The following is a 19233-nucleotide window of genomic DNA, read 5'->3' as shown; positions in this document are numbered from 1 at the left end:
TCGACAATCAACCCACACATAATTTTCTAGTATTTAAACTAATTCAACCCCATCACATCCACCATAAAACAACATAGTAATTAATCAATATAAATTTTTAATTAACAATTTCTAAAATCAACAAGCTGAAGAATTATCAAGACACTTGATAAATCGGTCGACTCGCCTTCAACTGCCAGAGTCCGATCGACGATCTGAGCGCGCAGACGATGATTCTAGCACCTAATTCTCTGATCCAGTCCTCGATCATCCGAAAAAGTCACAGACAGTTTCGATCGTCGATTTTCAAATAGAGTCCAATCACTGCAAAATTAGTGCCATTGGAAAGCTTGACACTAGGGGAGTTATCCATGAACTCCAATCAACCATAACTCACCGGAGATGACCAAAAAAATCCAAAACTCAGATGCCTTCCTTTCACGGGAACTCTCTTCTCCGGCTACTATTTTCGGCACTACCACTGTCGAATTAAAGCTCAAGCCGATGGGAGTCATTTTCCACCAAAAATAGTGGCTACCGACGCTAGAAACGCCATGAACAGTGTCAAAAAGGCTGCTGCCTTCTTCCCCATTTCTATGCCTGCCATCGCTTCCAGCTACTGCCACCGGCACCATCGTGCTTGCCATCGAATGTTGCTTCTCCAGCCGTCAACACTGCACCTCAAATATAACTCCTCCTCCACCTGCCATTGATGGCAGCTCTACCTTCCTCTCCTTCTTCTTCTTCTTCTTCTTCTTCTTCTTCTTCTTCCTCGCCCCTTTCTCTTTCTTTCTTTCCTTTCTTTCTTTATCGCAAATTGGTCCTCTTACTTTCACTCAACCATTTAGTCCCTCATTTTTTTTATTTACAAACTACTACCCCTTGTAAATTCTTGTTAACCCTCGAGCTTTTCTTTAGTATTTCAATTAAGCTCCTAATGATGTGCGTAAAATACACACATCTCAATGGGGTTTTTAAAATTGATTTTATGGACATTTGGATGTGAATTGGTCCCAACACTCACCCTATGCATTTGTTTGTGTGCATTAGGTTCAAAAGAAGTCAAAGAATGATAAAGGAAAGAATTGAAGCATAATTGGACGTCAAAGCTGCCAAAATAAGCTAAGTACGAGCATGAGGAAGCTGAACATGGCCGTGTTGGTTTCAACACAGGCTGTGTTCCCAACACGGCAGTTTTGGGTGCATTAGGCATCAAATAAGAAGAGGCGTTAGGGAGCACGACCATAGAGAGTAACACGACCATGAACACCAAACCGTGTTCCCAACACGGCCAAGAACACGACTGTGTTCTCGGCGACAGGACGGATTAATTAAAAGAAAGAGCAAGAGGAAAGAAAGGAGAACGTCCCAAACCCTAATATTTCTCTCTCTAAGGGTTTTCTGAGCTGGAACCAAGGGAAAAGGAGACTTGGATCAAGGTTTCAATCGCATTCCCTTCAAAGATTGAAGATTGGGCGAGGTTCGTTGATTGGTTTTCAAATCGAGCAAGAGGAACAAGAATCGATTCAATTCGAGCAAAAGGAATTGGGGTTGTTTACTCTCATCCAAGGGTGTAATCGGGTTTTCTCTACCTTTACTCATTGTTGTAATTGAATTCTTGTGTTTTTTGATAATGAACATGATTAGCTAGATTGATTAAATCCATTGGGATTTCTTTACTATGTTGGCTTAGTATTATTTTGTTGGATTGTTTGGGTTAGTTTTATATTCTTCTTGCTTTCAGTATTAATAAGATAATGCATTATTCATAAGACATTGTGAATTGTGTGTTTAGATTGCTTTGTGTGATTGAGAAGTCCATTTGGCAATTGGAATTTTGAATAGCAAGAACTGGTTAATAATTGCTTAGAGATAAGGATAATTAACTAGCCAGATTAAGAATTAACAAAGCTTAATAGAGGCGAATTAAAGCTTAATGCTAATTTAAGAATCAATCGTTAGGAAGAGATTCCAACTTTAGGTTATTAGGTTTAGGAATTCGGTTATCTCGAGAGAGAAACCGAATTCGGTTAAGAATTCGTCCACGGGTACTATAATTAGACTCACCAATCCTTTATCTTTTGTTTGATTGCTAACTAGTTTAGGTTTCCTTTGGGTTTGCTTTCTTGTCTTGGTTATTTTAGTTGTCAATTACTCCTACATCTCCCTTAGAACTTAGCTTGTAGCTATTAGTTAGCTTAGAAATTATTCATCATTCATTTTAGGTTAATATAACAAAGAACAAAGGAGTAACTCTGGGCTTTCACTTTCCCGAGGAATACGACCTTGATACTCGTCATTAGTGCTAGACTGCATCGATAGGTACATTGCGTTAGATTGTAGCTAAGACAAGTAGCACACATCACCTAACTACTTGTTTTGGGCCAAATTATAATTATTAAAAATAAAGAGTTACTTATTTACCTTTGCTTTTAATGGTAATATTAGTAAAATGCCTCTACCAACAATATTTAATTACAAAAACACCAACCATAAAAATTCTCATTTAAACCCCATATTAATGCAATTGTACTTTTAGCCCCTATCTCATAATTAATTGTCAAATTAATCCTAACACTTAATTAACTTAAATAATCAATTTGTTGACTATTTTCCAATTTAGTCCAATACTATTTGCTAATTAAAATTTGCCATTTCCCAATTGTTTCTTTTATAAAAATATTATTTATTATTTCTTATATAACTTTCAAATATAATATTTAATTCATATTTTCATATTGGAAAATTATAGAGTGTGACATCTAAAAGAATGTAATTTATTCTTAATAGAAATCACTTAATGAATTAGTTGAAAATCGAACTAATTAGATACAGTTAAATAAATTCATTTATTTTTATCTAGCATTAAAATCATATTTTAAATCATTGCAATTCAATTAATTAAAATTAAATTAAATTAAATTAAATAAAAACTCGTTACTCTAATCATATCCATTAAACTATAAGACTTTTAGTTTTATTATTATCATCACAATTCTTATTAGTTATTATTATGATTATTAAAAAGAAAAATTTTGGATATTACATTCTTCCCCCTTTAAGAAAATTCTTCTTTGAATTTTAAAAGAAAAAGACTTATATTAAGACCGAAACTAATGAGAGTAAAAATCTCTCATCTCCTGGTTGGCTCCCCGAGTACAATCCTTGATAGAATAATTTAGCCACAACACCTTGACCATTATTATAACCCTAGAGAAAAGTTCGCGAACTTGAGTATCCCCAATCATGACTAGCTGTTCCTCGTAAGTCAAATCTTCACTTACTTCCACATACTGAGGTTGCAACACGTGCGAAGGATCTAAAATATACTTCCTCAACATGGATAAGTGAAATACCGGATGCACATGCGAGAAATTTGGCACCAAGTCCAACTTGTATGCCACCTCACCAATCTTGCCAATAATCCCAAGGGTCCCATATAATGAGGGGCTAACTTGGCTTTCTTACCAAACTGCCTCACACCTTGCATAGGAGACGCTTTAGGAATACATACTCTCTAATACTAATCTCCATTCCCTCCCGCTTTGGATCCGCATCACTCCTCCGCCTCGAAACATCTTGACATTTCATGAGATAATAGGAATCTTCTCTAAATTAAATGATCTGAACCAACTCTGGTCCTGCCAAATTCCATTCACCAACTTCTTTCCTAATGATGTCTCCCTTACACGTACTGAATATCCTTAACATCCACATCATATCATCCATCTGGTTGTGATAACTGATACAAGACCATTTGGGTATTGAAATCATGTCATCTCGAAACAGAACTCCACTTGGACTGGAATCTAGAAAGTCTCCTATGTTCCTCTACAGTCTAAAATGGAGCATGCTGAGCCACAAATCCATTTTCATAGCAACTAAGCTTGTCCTCCAGAGAACCCCAAGCTAACACAATTTACTTTGAAAGATTTACTTATAATCATTATTAATAAAAATTATTATCTTGAAAAGAAAACACAAAGAGTTGAACTGGGTAGGCGTAAGGCTCGCGGATAGTAGGAATCTTCTCTAACTTATAGGAATCTGGGTAAGCTCGCGAATAATAGGAATCTTCTCTAACTTATAGTCATTTTCGTTTTATAAAATTCTATAATATTGCACACCAGGGTGATGACACCCCTTATCACCAAAGGGTTGCAATGCATGATGTATGATGCATGTCCTGAAAATGAGTTATGGAAATGTGCATGCCTAATAATGAAATTCCATAATAAGTTTCTTGCGGAACTAGGCACAGTATTTTGAAACATTTATGTTCTACTTAGAAAAATAAGTAGTGTTCACTTAAGCTTCTCTAGATTCCGAGCGTCAAGATACAGACCAATCACTATTCTTATTCTTCTTACACCCATGAGTCTCTACTCGACATCTTAAGTACTGAGGCCAACTTTACTCATTAAGACGATACCGGATGTGATGACGAGGAAATTTATGGCATCACCGCAACTACATTATGCACTAATCCTAAACTATATTGCCCACCATCAAAACAACAATCGAAGCATCTAAGGCTGGTTTGCACTAATCACTTATAGAAACGACAATGAATCTACTGCACTTCCTAACATCTCACAAAAGGAAGTGCACCACCATTGAGTATAGGTCTCACTACAAATATCTGACTTTGCTATCGCTACTGCGCTTATTCTTAATACAAAATCAAAGATAAGCTCATAAGAAAGAGAAATGATAGAGTCTCTAATAGTAAATGCTGAAACTAGAGTAAATGAAAACAAACAAAGACAGACTTGATCCTAGCTCCGTAGTACCAAGAATGCTATTCTAGGTCGAAGGAAATCTAAACCTAGGCTCTGATACTAACTTGTCACGACCCGATCTGTGGGCCTGTGACAGTGCTAGGGAATGGGTAGGCGTAAGGCCATCGAAACTCGTAGCAAGCCTGACCATTTGCAAACTCAATCAAAGTATAATCCAGATTTTGTCCATTATAATACTATTTCATAACTAACATTTAACCACCCAGATACTACATATTTACTTCAGTCTGCTTGTACAATTAGGCAAAACTAACATGCCAACACAAAATAATAAGTTTTAAAATTACTACTGTGGAGAATCTAGAATTTTTTTTAAAAATAAACACACCAATAAAATCAATTATATTAAACCCAAAGATGAAGGAATTCGGGCTGCTAGAGAAAAAGAACTGCTGAAAAATATGACTTTAACTCATAGTTCTGATGACCCCCTTGCTCTGCTCCTATGCCTCGAGTGGAGCGAGTTGAAATGATGGATTATCTATTCATGAGAACAATTCAATTAATAAAATAAAATATTTAACAAATAACCCTAGGACTAGACTCCTAGAATTGACTGTCTAAGAATTTCGACTCAGAAAAACTCTACCGAAAATTTGGCAGAATCTCCCCTAAATATGGACGTTTACCCCCCGTATAATGGGTCCAGAATAGGCCAGAAACACTTCTAATAATCATTAATTAATTAACGGGTGTTGAGCTAGCAAAACTACATCATTTTTTCTGACTCTGCAACACACCACAGATCATAATTATTTTATACACAGTCCGGCATAATATTTATTTTAACAATCAACCCACCCATAATTTTATGGTATTTAAACTAATTCAACTCCATCACATTCACTAAAAAATAATAAAATAATTAATCAATATAAATTCTTAATTAACAATCTCTAAAATCAACAGGCTGAAGAATTACTGAGATGCTTGATAAATCGGTCGACTCGCCTTCAACTGTCGGAGTCCGATCGAGGATTCGAGCGTGCCTACGGACTCGAAATAACACGCAGACAATGATTTTAGCACCTGATTCTCTGATCTAATCTCCGATCATCCGAAGAATCATGGACAGTTTTGACCGTCATTTTCGAATGAAGTCCGATCGCTGCAAAATTAGTGTCATTCGAAAGCTTAAGACTAGGGGAGTTCATCCATGAACTCTGACTCGAAAAATCCAAAATTCAGTTGCCTTCCCTTTGTTGAAACTCTCTTCTCCAGCCACCATTTTTGGCACTACCACTGCCGAATTGAAGCTTAGGCCGAGGGGAGTCGTTTGCCACCAAAACCAGTGGTTATCGACGCTAGAAATACCATGAACGGTGTCAAAAAGGCTGCTACCTTCTTCCCCATTTCCACGCCTCTCGTTGCCTCCAACTGCTGCCACCGGCACCATCATGCTCGTCGTCAACAGCTGCTTCTCCAACTGTCGCCACCGCACCTAAAACGTGACTTCTCCTCCACCTACCATTTATGGCAGTTCTACCTTCCTCTGCTTCTTTTTCTTCTTCTTCGCCTCTTTCTCTTTCTTTCTTTATCGAAAATTGGTCCTCCAACTTTCACTTAACAACCATTTAGTCCCTCTTTTTTTTAATTACTAACTATTACCCCCTGCAAATTCTTGTTTAACCCTCCAGCTTTTCTTTAGTATTTCAATTAAGCCCCTAACTACTTGTTTTGTGCCAAATTAAAATTATTAAAAATAAAGAGTTACTTATTTACCCTTGCTTTTAATAGTAATATTATTAACATGCCCCTTATCGACATATTTAATTACAATAATACCAACCATCAAAATTCTCATTTAAACCCCATATTTATGCAATTATACTTTTAGCCCCTATCTCATAATTAATTGTCAAATTAATCCTAACACTTAATTAACTTAAATAATCAATTTGTTGACTACTTTTCAATTTAGTCCAATACCATTTGCTAATTAAAATTTGTCATTTCCCAATAATTGCTTTTATAAAAATAATATTTACTATTTCTTTTATAACTTTCAAATATAATATTTAATTCATATTGGGAAATTATAGAGTGTGACATCTAAAAGAATGTAATTCATTCTTAGTATAAATCACTTAATTAATTACTTAAAAATCAAACTAATTAAATATAGTTAAATAAATCCCTTTATTTTTATCTAGCATTAAAGTCCTATTTTAAATCATCTCAATTCAATTAATTAAAATTAAATTAAATAAAAACTCATTATTCTAATTATATCCTTTAAACTATAAGACTTTTAGTGTTTTATTATTATCATCACAATTCTTATTAGTTATTATTATTATTAAAAAGAAAAATTTTGGGTATTACATTAAAGGTGATGACTACTCTCTCTTTCCGGTTTAGCCTACCATAGGACATACGAAGCGACAAGACAAAGCCTTCTTCTTAATAAGATTTTGCCTTCACTGTTCTCAAGGTAGCGAGTGATCTTATATACGATACCGCCAAATGCTTCATAAGTAAGAGAAAAGCTATTATGTCAACTATGTGGGACCTTGCCAATTATCAGCTTGATTCAGTCTTGTGTTGAACTAAAACTATGTGTGGAGCTTTATCTTTACCTTGCCAGCCTTCTTTATTCAATTCATTGCATGTCTTTGATTCCCTACCTTATTTAGCCTTTCTTTAGAGCTTTAAGAATCCCAAGCCAGAATCCGTAATAGCTACCAATGCACCAATCTACTATTGTATGGTAAGGTGAGCATTGCTCTTCCTTAACCTTCTTCTACCTTTAAAGATAGCAAGGGCATTGAAGCAATACCTGTCTACGGGAACCAATCATTAAGGTAAGTCAAAGCGTGGATAAGGCGGATAATTGGTAATCGAAGTAGTAGCATTCTCTTTCTAATATATCTTTCTTAGCTTTTAGGAATAAATCTTCCTCATGCTTCTATGAGCTTAGGCACAATAAGGCTCACTAAGAAGCCCAACCCTACATGGCAATCCTTCCTTTCTTAGTATGCCAAGCATAAGCAATGATAGTGAATATGGAGAATAACCAAGAAAGGGAGAGTAAGCAATCAAGTCTCTTAGTGAGTATGGTAATCTGGATAGGCAGTATAGTGGGAGATAGAATCCCACCTTTCTTAGGTGGGTACGAGTCTATCTTGATAGCCCTTCTATGCCCGTAGAAGATAGAAGGTTCTGAATCGATTCCTTGACCTCAAAAGAGATAGGAAAAGGGCTTAGAAGACCTATTAGATAAAATGTGGCAAATCCGGTCTTAGATTAGTGTAGCTGATTGAACCCTGCTCAGGTAGACTGAAGACTAGCCCTATATAAGATAGGTTACAACTATAAGTAGTTTGAACTTGAATCACTACCCCCGAGATGAAGAATGAATAATAGATATTAAGTTTCCACTTAGCAGATCTTCTAGATAGGAAAGTGTGGGATGCGGTGAATCCGATCTTTGTTAGAGCTAGTATTTTCCGATCTTCATAAATCTTAAAGCGATAAATCTTCCTTGTGCTAGATCTATTAGCAAAAGTGTCTATAGCAAAAAGGCCCAAGAAAGTCCATTAATAGGCAATCATACATCAGCCCTATGAAAGATGGCTTTTTAGGGCTTTTATTGGTTGTTTGAAAATGAACTGATAAGTTAACGCACTACTGATTTTCTGCCTACTATAATGCAACTACTCCTAAGAAATAGTCAAACTGAACTAGTTTTTCCCTATTCATTGGTTGTAAAAAGTCAAAAAATAGATTAATTGCCGACGCCTATACTTGAATTTAGAAAGAATTTTCTCTTGAGAAAACAATAATTGCATATGTAAGATAAAGAAATGAGAATTATCAACTCGAGATGCTAGGAAATGAGCTCCTATAAGCTATTCTGCCATTGGTCAACATCATCCAAGAGGGCAGCGCCACCGCTGATTCTTGAGCAACCACTGGTGGAAGTCCCCTCCCCCGAGGGAAATTTCAACTACACTGATCCACGAATTGGTGGAGAAAGCCTCTCAAAAATTTATATAAAGCTCGTTTGCCAGTACCGGGGAAAGGGGGAGCTTCTTGATTCATCTTTCTTTTTCGAGAAGGCCTAATCCATCTTTAATAATAAAAAGCGAATCTTATTACGTTTGAGCTGGGTAGGGTTTAGCTCTTGGATGGGGCAAAATTTTTCAAGACCAAGAATGGGAATGATTATTCAATGAATAATCTCAATGCTATCTTTGAAAGTCTTGAGCATGATCGTTGCGGTAGCACCTTCTTTACCCATTTCTCTCTTTCTAAAAGAAACCACCGCCCTTGATCTGGGCGAGATCTATTAGCAGCGACATTCTCCCTTGACATCAATTTGAATTTCTTTTATCATCATCATCATGGAATTTTCTTCCAGTGCTGCAAAACTAACAACTCTATTAGAAAGTAAAAGTACAAACTATTACATAAATTTTCAAGTGGAGGAGATTGATCGAGTGGTCTCAATTAGAGATGGGATTGCACGTGTTTATGGATTGAATGAGACTCAAGCTGGGGAAATGGTTGAACTTTCCAGTGATGTGAAAAGAATAGCGTTGAATCTTGAGAATGAAAATGTAAGGATTGTCGTCTTTGGTAGTGATACTGCTATTAAAGGAGATCTTGTCAAGCGCACTAGATCTATTGTGGATGTTCTAGCAAGAAAGGCTATGATAGGATGTATGGTCGACGTGTTGGGAGTACCTATTGATGGAAGAGGGGCTCTAAGTGATCACGAGTGAAAATATGTCGAAGTTAAAGCCCCTAGGATTATTGAACGTAAATCTGTGCACGAGCCTATGCAAACAGGGTTAAAAGCGGTAGATAGCTTGGTTTCTATAGGCCGTGGTCAACGAGAACTTATAATCGGGGACCGACAAACTGGAAAAATAGCTATTGCTATCGATACCATATTAAATCAAAAGCAAATGAACTCAAGGGCCACCTTTGAGAGTGAGACATTATATTATGTCTGTAGCGATTGGACAAAAATGCTCAACCGTGGCACAATTAGTTCAAATTCTTTCATAAGAGAATGCTTTAGAATATTCCAATCTTGTAGCAGCCACCGCCTTGGATCCTTCTCCTTTGCAATTTCTGGCCCTATATTTTGGGTGTGCCATGAGGAATATTTCTGCGATAATGGAATGCACGCATTAATAATCTATGATGATCTTAGTAAACAGGCCGCGACATATCGACAAATGTCATTATTATTATGCCGACCACCAGGTTGTGAGGCTTTCCCAAGTGATGTTTTCTATTTATATTCCTACCTCCTAGAAAGAGCCGCTAAACGATTGGACCAGACAGGTGCAGGTAGCTTGATCGCCTTACCCGTCATTGAAACACAAGCTAGAGACCTATCGACCTATATTCCTACCAATGTGATCCCCATTACTGATGGAAAAATTTATTTGGAAACAAAGCTCTTCTATCGATGAATTAAACCTACTATTAACGTCGGCTTATCTGTCAGTCGCGTTGAGTCTGCCGCTTAATTGAAAGCTATGAAACAAGTCTGTGGTATTTCAAAACTTGAATTGACACAGTATCGCAAAGTGGCCGCCCTTGCTCAATTTGGCTCAGACCTTGATGCTGCGACTCAGGCATTACTCAATAGAGGCGCAAGGCTTACAGAAGTACCGAAATGACCACAATATGTACCACTTCCAATTGGAAAACAAATTCTAGTCATTTATGCAGCTGTCAATGGATTCCGTGATCGAATGCCACTAAATAGAATTTCTCAATATGAAATAGCCATTCCAAGTAGTATAAAACTAGAATTACTTAAATCCCTTTTAGAAAAAGGTGGGTTAACTAACGAAAGAAAAATGGAACCATATGCTTTCTTAAAAGAAAACACTTTGACTTTCCTATAATATAAGGAATAATAGACTGACATCACCTTTATTTTATTAGTATTAGTATTAGTAGCGGGCTATAGTACTGATTATGCATAGGACTTCCCACAGTACGGTGAAAATACATGATCTATTTCGATGAAATGTTATTGATTTTAGGAGGACTATAATAAGGAGGACGACAGACCTATCACAATCGACTAAACGAAAAGTCACCCCAATGGGGAAATATTAAAATTATATTGATTCAAACCCAATTTGTGAGTAGGCATTCTTAGTGAAGAAAGGAAATATGGTTGATTGAGATTTACTCTTGCGCCTTCAAGTTACTTACTAAAATCAAAGGGAAGGGCAATGGATGCGCGACATCCTTTTGGTCCCGGAATAGTCTTATGATGGACGGTTATTGAGGAGTCATAGTCATGGAAAACTACTCCTCGCTCGGCACATGCCTGTGTCAGACCACATGCACAAACTAAGAAGGACTTGCCATCTACGTCACCGAGCAACCAACCTGACAAAAGTAGATTGGAAGTTTGCTGTTTGACAAAGGGGCACGTTAGCGGCGTAAGAGTAAGTAAGTAAATAGATCAGGTGTAGCGATAGAGCAGTTTTGTTTACGATTCTATTCGAACAGACTATTACCCCTAAGTCAATCTCTCGTATCGGTCGGCTGTCTTATGATGAGAGACACAACAAGTAGGTAAGAATCCTTTAAAAGCATAAACGACTCTACTCGCGGCAACATGACTCAAACGAGGCCCCAAGTCACGCTCTGTCTACTCTATCAACTATCAGTTGGTGCTACGCTACTTCAGTTGACAAAAGCTAACACTATCAAGTGATCAGCTGGCTTGTGTAGCCAACGAGTTCGGTCATTAAGCTACATGTTGGGTGGAGCAAGCCTACACTAGGTGAATAACCGGTTACTACTAAATGAAATAATAACTAGTGGTGAAAAAGTACCAAAACAACTAAAGCCTATAACCCACTACAGAAAGGTTCCCTGTTCCTATAAACGTGAGTCTGTTTTTTGTCTAACCTTGAGTCAATAGGGTCAACTAAATAAAAGTTAAAAAAAACTAAAGAAAAAAAGCTATTAGTGAGCTTGTTTGTTCAACTACTATCGAAATACTGAAGGTTGCCCTACCACTCTCAAACTCACTACTAAGGAGTTGGGTTACGAAAATCATTGAGCGCAACTTTGGTACTTCACTTTAGTAAGGCAAAATACGAAGGGCTTTTGGGGAGAACGACATTCTGTTGTACTACTGAGAAATAGTAGCTGTACTACAGTAGTTTAGTAGTGCCTTTTGAATCAAATAGGCGAAACCTTTCCGAAAGGTGAGCAAGCAAATAGAGAGCCTCCCCCTATTTGAGTCGCGTTATTCCAATTTAAAATAGATATATGATATTCTATATCTATCTATAAACAATAAGATAATCATTTTTTTGAATTCTTCACACCATTCCTGGAAAGAGTAAGAAGCAGATAGAGCAAAGGCCCCCTCTTTCCGTCCGCTCTTCCCAAAGTGAGCGAATTGCATGTAGAGATCCATAAGGGCTCATGGTTTAATTGGTTGAAACGTACCACTCGTGATATTGTAGGTTGGAGCCCTACTAAGCCTACCATCCCTTCTCTTCACTCGATACCAGGCAGTCGAAGTCCCTGCCATCCTGCAGCACAGATCTCAATGACGCAATGGCACTTGGAGCCATACTACTGTCGCTGCCCTTCGGGCGCACCTCCTACGCATACCAGTCACCCACGCTCTAGCAGTATGCACTTCGGGCAATGCAGTTTTCGTAATACGCGAAGCAACTGAGCGTCCTTGATTGCTATATTCTTGCAATAGTGAAAGTTTAACAATGAAGTTGTGACTTTAAGCGAAGAGTGAAAGCGAAACCCTTAAGTCTTATTGTTTTGTTCTCGAACAACAATCATTCATTACAGCCTGCCCAACCAAGGACTTCAAGCCTTGCCCGAGCAATCTAGATTATGGTACTGATCTGACTGAATTGGGTCTGGTGGAAAAAAAATCTCTATCAAAATTGAGCTCTAAAATACTATCTCTACATAGGCAATATTTGGATGAACTAAAAGATGATTCATTCAATCAATAAATTCATGAAATGTACGATTCGCCCCAGGGAACCCCCTCTTTCTAAAATCTAAAAAAGGTTGCAGGATGGGCTTTTTCATCTTTTTTTCAGGTATGCCGCTCTACGAGCAAGGACTGATAGAACCAAATGGGTTGTGGTGATGTCAGAATTTGCACCTATTTTTCTATTTATTTAGTGATCAGTCCACTAGTTTTTTTGATCCCACCTGGTGTTCCTTTTCCATTTGCTTCTTGTAGTTCAACCTATCCAGAAAATCTATCAGCCTACGAATGTGGTTTTGATCCTTCCGATGATGCCAGAAGTCATTTCGATATACGATTCTATCTTGTTTCAATTTTATTTATTATCCTTGATCCGAAAGTAACTTTTTTCTTTCCTTGCGCAGTACCTTCCAACAAGACTGATCTGTTTGGATTTTAGTCCATGATGGCCTTTTTATTGATTTTGATGATTAGGTCTCTCTATGAATGGAAAATGGGTGATTCGGATTGAGAGTAATCACTAGTGATAGGGAAAAAATAGGGGGAAGGACAAAGGAAAGAGTGATGCCTACACTAAATCAATTGATTCTTCATGGTGGAGAAGAAAAACAGCATAAGGACTGTACTCAAGCTTCGGATCAATGTCCCTAAAATCAAGGAGTACGCCCGCGTGTTTCGACGATAACACTGAAAATACCTAATTCAGCTCTACGTAAGATAGCTAAAGTACAGTTGAGCAATTGACATGATATATTTGTTCAGATTCCAAGCGAAGGTCATAATTTGTAGGAACATTCTATGTTCTTAATAAGAGGAGGTAGAGCAAAAGATTTGCCAAGTGTCAAATCCCATTGTATTCGAGAAGTCAAGCATTTGCTAGGAATTCTAGATCAAAGAAGAGGTAGATCAAAATATGGTGCGAAAAAACCAAAATCGATATGAATGCAAGACTCTAGAACTTGTTTTTCTCGGTCAGGAGAGGTACGAAGTCATTTGACTGAAAGAAGAGGGAACAACCACAACGTTACGCTCTAAAATAGAACTAAATGGAGCCTTTCCGAATGACCTAGAATTTTGTCTACTGCACTCTTTCTTATACTATTAGTGCTCGTATAAAAATAATTCCTTGAGGAATCTGTATACTAACATATGAGACTAATGCCTTTGACTATCCCTTAAGACTAGTGAAATGAGTTAGTTACCTTAGTGCTACTCACCGGCTTCCTTCCTCCATAGAAGACTTGCTAGAGGAGCTTATGTCACTTCTTTGCAAATCATATTCTCTTTCTCTAGATTGAATTATGGAAAAGCAAGAATAGCCTGAACTACCAACCTTTCCTCTTTCTTTGTTGCATCTGAGGCTAGTTACTAAATCTCCCTCCCAGGGAAAAAGGCTCTTTAGACAAATCCTTTTCGATTTCCTTTCGTTCCTCTACTGTTGGTCGAGCCTCTATAAACCTTCCTTTGCTCTAAGTCCTAAAATTAGTAATGTTGTTGAAGGCTTCTTTTGACTATTTTGATACCTGTCCCGCGCATTCCTTCGAAGAGCCTATTATACAACAAGGTCCTTCGCACCTCTGATTGTGGGCATCTGAGAACAACTCCTTCTTTTAAAGCCTTCTTCCAAACTTACCAAGAGGTGGCCTATTCCTACAATACAGGTCTTTATCAACAAACTCAAGCACAAAGAGTGGGAAGAGCAGCTGATGAAATAGCAACTCCTCTGATAATGTGCCAAGCAAAAGGCCAATACTAGTATCCCGACAACAGAAGTAAAGAAGCAAATCCAAAAGCCAAGCTAGCATGCTGAACATAAAGTCGTAGAGTGACCACAACTTCTTATTCCCCATAGCAACTAGGGATAAAATATGTCGGGAGGCCTCCGTTAATTGTGTACACATAAAATATGAGTCCAAAGGCAAGGTAAGAAAGGATTTAGCTAATGAAGATATTAACTCTTCTAGAAACCAGTAACGCGTAAACCATGTCAAACCAAGACCAACCAATATTCGAACGAAACAGATTCGAACTTCTCCTAGAATAGTTTCTGGTGCAAAATGAAATTCATAGGATATATGAGTAATTCAAAGGAAAAATAGAAAGATTTGATAGGATTCGATTCATTTTAATAATAAACAAAAACAACAGGGTCGGGTCGATACGGTAATTCCATTTCAAAATTATTAAGAGCACATGTTGGATGACTTTATTTTATGAATAATTTTTCACACTAACAAGCTCCTCTATTCAAAAAATGAGCAGTTCTCTGCTCTCTAAGCCCTTGTGGATCTCCTGTGCAAGTTCTTCCCAAGTGCACCCCTGTTGGTAGGCTTTCCCCACAGTTAGTTATAGCCAGCTTGAGGAGAGTGGTCATTGTAAGTCATAGCTCCTTTAGACTTTGGAGGTCTAGTGGAATGACTCCCTCAATAGGAGCAGCTTTTTGTAGTATTAAAAAACTAAAAACGAGAAAAGAGAGTGAAAGTTAATAATAAATAAGGGTCTTATTACTAAACAAAAATGATAAGATCCATACAAATTCCATCCGACACTATGTTCCTCGATTTTCAAAGAAGACTGACTCTTCCTACTCTTTCAGGATAGGATCGTCGTTGGTCCTTTTCTTTTCATATAACATTCTTAGCCGCTCAAGAGTCAAAAGACGGATTATCTCTCTCTTTATGCATTAAAATTAAGTAGTAGAATGACTACTTATTTCTGCTTGCAGTTTCTCCCTTGTTAGTGTACTCGTGATAGCGTACTCGTGCAATGCGGTAGCTCGTAGCTATTGTATATTGTATGCATGGGGGTAATAATATATTGATTGCACGACAGTTAGGAGCTCATAGGTTCTCTCCCAGTAGTGCGCTTACGGCATGCTCGCACTGGTAGATTACAAGGCCCTATACCTTGATATAGTACGGGTGACTCTTTGTTTCTGCATTCTGGCCGCTTCTTGCTATGGGACCAAAGGGAGTGCCAGCATCTTGCTGTAAACTAGATTCTCCTACTCTAAGACTAATATTTGTAGATCCCTCCATGTTGTGTTTATCCCCTAATGTGCTTATCCCCTAATGGGTGATGAAAAACCATTAAGGCAACCACCGGAGCCCAAGGGCAACACTTACATAAGCCACTATCGACCATTGTAATAAGAGCAACGGGATACACAACAACGAGCGAATCTCTTTCTACAGACCCACTCTCAAGGTAACCCACCTGAGACCACTCTATATGGAAGCAAACTTAGAAAACCATCCTTAATAAAAGGTATTGATCGAAAATGGAGCTACAATCAATATCGTCCTCGTTTAGACAGTCAAAACAAAGGCTCTTCCATCCTCTTAGAGGTCCATATAAGCAATTACATAAGCCTTACAAAGACAAAGTTTTATATGATCGACGCCCCAATACAGTACAATGTACTCTTGGGAAGAGAATGGATATATAGGAACATGCTTATGCCACCGAGCCTCAACCAGTGCATCATGCTATGGCACAACAATTACGTTAAAGTTTCCTCTTTAGACCTAAGGTCCTTTGAATATGAAGCCAAGGCAGCATAAAAAATTACTCACCAAGATAATTATATAATGCTAGTACGACAAGACCAAGCGGTTACCCTTATTTCATATCTATATCCTCTTCTAAAAAATGAAGACTAAGATAGGAGTTTCGTGAAAAATAGAAAAGCCTTTGACATGATGACTTACGCCTATTTCTTAGGGCGTTTAAAAAGTATGACTCTAGCTCTGGCCCTGATGCGATGCTTATGTAACTACAGCTAAAGCAGTGAACCTATTGATGCAGCTGAGTCTAAGCCATCTTTGGAAACTAATATTGATGATATAGAAAAGGTAAATTGCTCTACTGAAGTCAATAAAGATACAAAAAGCATAATGAATGAAGATGGTGAAAAAGATAAACTTTTGAGCGAAATCCAAAATGAAGAGATCATTATTGAAGATGAAGCAAAAGTTGAGCTGGTCAAGGATGAAAATGTTTTACTTGATGCCATTGAGCCAATTGAACATGTTGATTTTATTGGCATTGAAAGTATTATTTGTTTTAAAGTTCCTCTAACAACTTTTGTGAAAGATCTACAAGTTGATAATGAGTTAGTATGGTTCTTTGAGATTATGTATTTGCTTCTTTCATAATATTCGAGCAAGATTCGAGGACGAACCTTTTCAAATAAAGGGGGAATGATGAGAACCCATGTAGCAAAAGGAATCCTACTTCCACAAAGAATCCTAATTCCACTAAAGATCCTAATCCAACAAGGAGTCCTGATGATGGGAACCCATGTAGCATAAGGAATCCTACTTCAATAAAGAATCATAATTCCACTAAAGATCATAATCCAACAAAGAGTCCTTGTGACATCAAGAGTTCAATCGACAAAAGGAATCCTATTTCCACTAGGAATCCTAATCCAATTAGGAGTCCTACTGAGATTCAACTTTGATTAATTGTATTTCATTCATGGATTAAAGCCCAATGTAAAGACATGAAGATTAGATCTGATTTATGTTGAATTCAAGCCCAAACGTAAAGCCCAAGTCCAAAGTTGAATATTCAAAGTCAAAATACAAGTCAAAATAGGAATCTTCTTTTAACAAGTCCAAGTCAAAATAGGAGTTTGCTACTCTTTTACTTCAAGTTTTGTTTATTTAGGAGTCTTGGCTACATATCCTAGTCATTATAGGATTAGGATTATTTTGTTTTAAACTCTATAAATAGAGCTATGTAATTCAGCAAAAATACACACATAATCTTTGATTGAATAGAAAACCTTGTTTTTGCTAAGAGTTTCTTTGAGTGTTCTTGAAATTAAAGCTTATTGTTTAGGTTTTGATTTTACTTCTACCTTAATTTAATTCTATTAACTTGTTAGTTTCTAGGATTAATTAAGTTCATCTCATTATAGCTATTGATCTTATTTCTTTATAAATAAGGGTGATAGTTCCGCAAATAACTTTTGGCAAACCTTATAAGTATCGATCTTGGCGTGTAATCTTCTCTTCCATAGAAGGTTTACATCATTGATACTCACTAGTGCTAGACCGCATCGAAAGGTTCACTGCCTTAGGTATAGGTTGCATAAGTAGCCCATCAGTTAGTCAGGCAAAAATAATAGTAATAAAGAGAGAAATTATTTAGCTTGATAATCTGAACGGACTGATTGATAACATGAGTTGTATATTCAAAAAGAAAATATACTCTTTTAGGTCTTTATTGAATGAATAAATTTATATAAAGTTTTTATCAATTTTGCATATGAATGCTTATTACTTTGCGCATTATTAAAAGAAAAATGAAACAAAATCTAAGGCAAAATTTATGAGATCTAAATAGAAGCATTTTCACTTTCTTTTCTTTGCACTTGCATTCTTGGAACCAACAGTTAGCTCTTGGGTCCTCTTATCCTTACGAAACCAAGTGTAGTGGTAGAGTGAAGTAGAACCTAGGCTTTGAAGTTATCATCTGTGGTCAGGTCACCTTCAGCATCAATGTCGCATTTCGTGGTACGGCGAGAGCATAACCTCTCAATCTTGTCTCAGTAGGAAACCTTCGAAGTCAGGAGAATATTCCAAAATCAGCTACTTTTTCCTATTGTTAGCACCAAATTTTCTCAAATCAAATTTTCTATAAACCGGATGATGAGACATCTTAGTTTATGGAATGCTCTTGAATGAATAACATGTGTTAAACCTATAGACAAAGTTTGGAGGATCGACCCTAAAGCCCTGGAACCTAAAACCACACTTTAGCAAAGCTACCAGGCGAAGCTAGCGTGAGCTCAAGCTAAGCCAGCATGCGTTCAAGCTAAGCTACACTCTCCCATGCTAAGCTAGTGCGTATTCATGCTAAGCTAGCGCTTGCTTAGCCTAAGCCAGTGCAACTAACCTCGCGCAAGCTCAAGCTATGCTAGCGCGACTGACCTCGTGCGAGCTCAGGGTACGCCAACACTACCTCAAGCTAAGCTAGCGCGAGTTCAGGCTAAGCCAGTGCGACTGATCTCCCGTGAGCTCAGGCTAAGCCACTGCGAGTTCAGGCTAGGGCAAGGCCTTTTCAACTTTATGTCATGTCATTTCAAGTCAAACATTTATTACATAATGTGGCGCCATGTTGGCCTTCCAATCTCTAATCCTAAAACACATCTCAACCCTTCATTTTAAACCCGAAAAACCAATATAAACACATCTCCATCTTTCCTTTTGTAAAGACACACTCTTGAATCTACAGTCTCTAATTTCCACACCCCTACATACCCAAATACACAAAAAATCCTAGCCTCATTTTCTCTTTACACCCATTCCTCTCCAAAACACCAAAAAAAACTAATATATCCTACTTCTATACACACATCAAGATCTTTAGGTAGGGTTTTCCAAGTTTTACACACCTTATTTCATTTTAAAAGCATTTTAATTTGAATTTCACATCAAAATCCACCACTTGATGGCCAAATCTGATTCTATTTGATATTTAGTG

General features: G+C 37.4%; 2 protein-coding genes and 1 pseudogene across 2 annotated transcripts; all 3 read left to right on the top strand.

The window, feature by feature from the left end:
- The first annotated feature begins 9127 nt into the window (after positions 1-9127).
- Positions 9128-10445, top strand: LOC125369895 (annotated as a pseudogene).
- A 2451-nt stretch (positions 10446-12896) lies between these two features.
- On the top strand, positions 12897-13249 carry LOC125371097 (NADH-ubiquinone oxidoreductase chain 3). The gene is given in 2 exon segments (XM_048379168.1): positions 12897-12917; positions 12920-13249. Coding segments are annotated over 2 exon segments (351 nt in total).
- A 6-nt stretch (positions 13250-13255) lies between these two features.
- Positions 13256-13680, top strand: LOC125371096 (ribosomal protein S12, mitochondrial). Its single transcript, XM_048379165.1, is given in 1 exon segment — positions 13256-13680. A coding segment is annotated over 1 exon segment (378 nt). The 5' UTR covers positions 13256-13302.
- The last annotated feature ends 5553 nt before the right edge of the window (positions 13681-19233 follow it).

Source organism: Ricinus communis, chromosome 1 (assembly GCF_019578655.1).
Source record: "Ricinus communis isolate WT05 ecotype wild-type chromosome 1, ASM1957865v1, whole genome shotgun sequence".
In the NCBI taxonomy this organism is placed as follows: Eukaryota; Viridiplantae; Streptophyta; class Magnoliopsida; order Malpighiales; family Euphorbiaceae; genus Ricinus; species Ricinus communis.
Note: the sequence above shows the minus strand (reverse complement) of the source record. Positions and strands in the feature narration are given on the sequence as shown.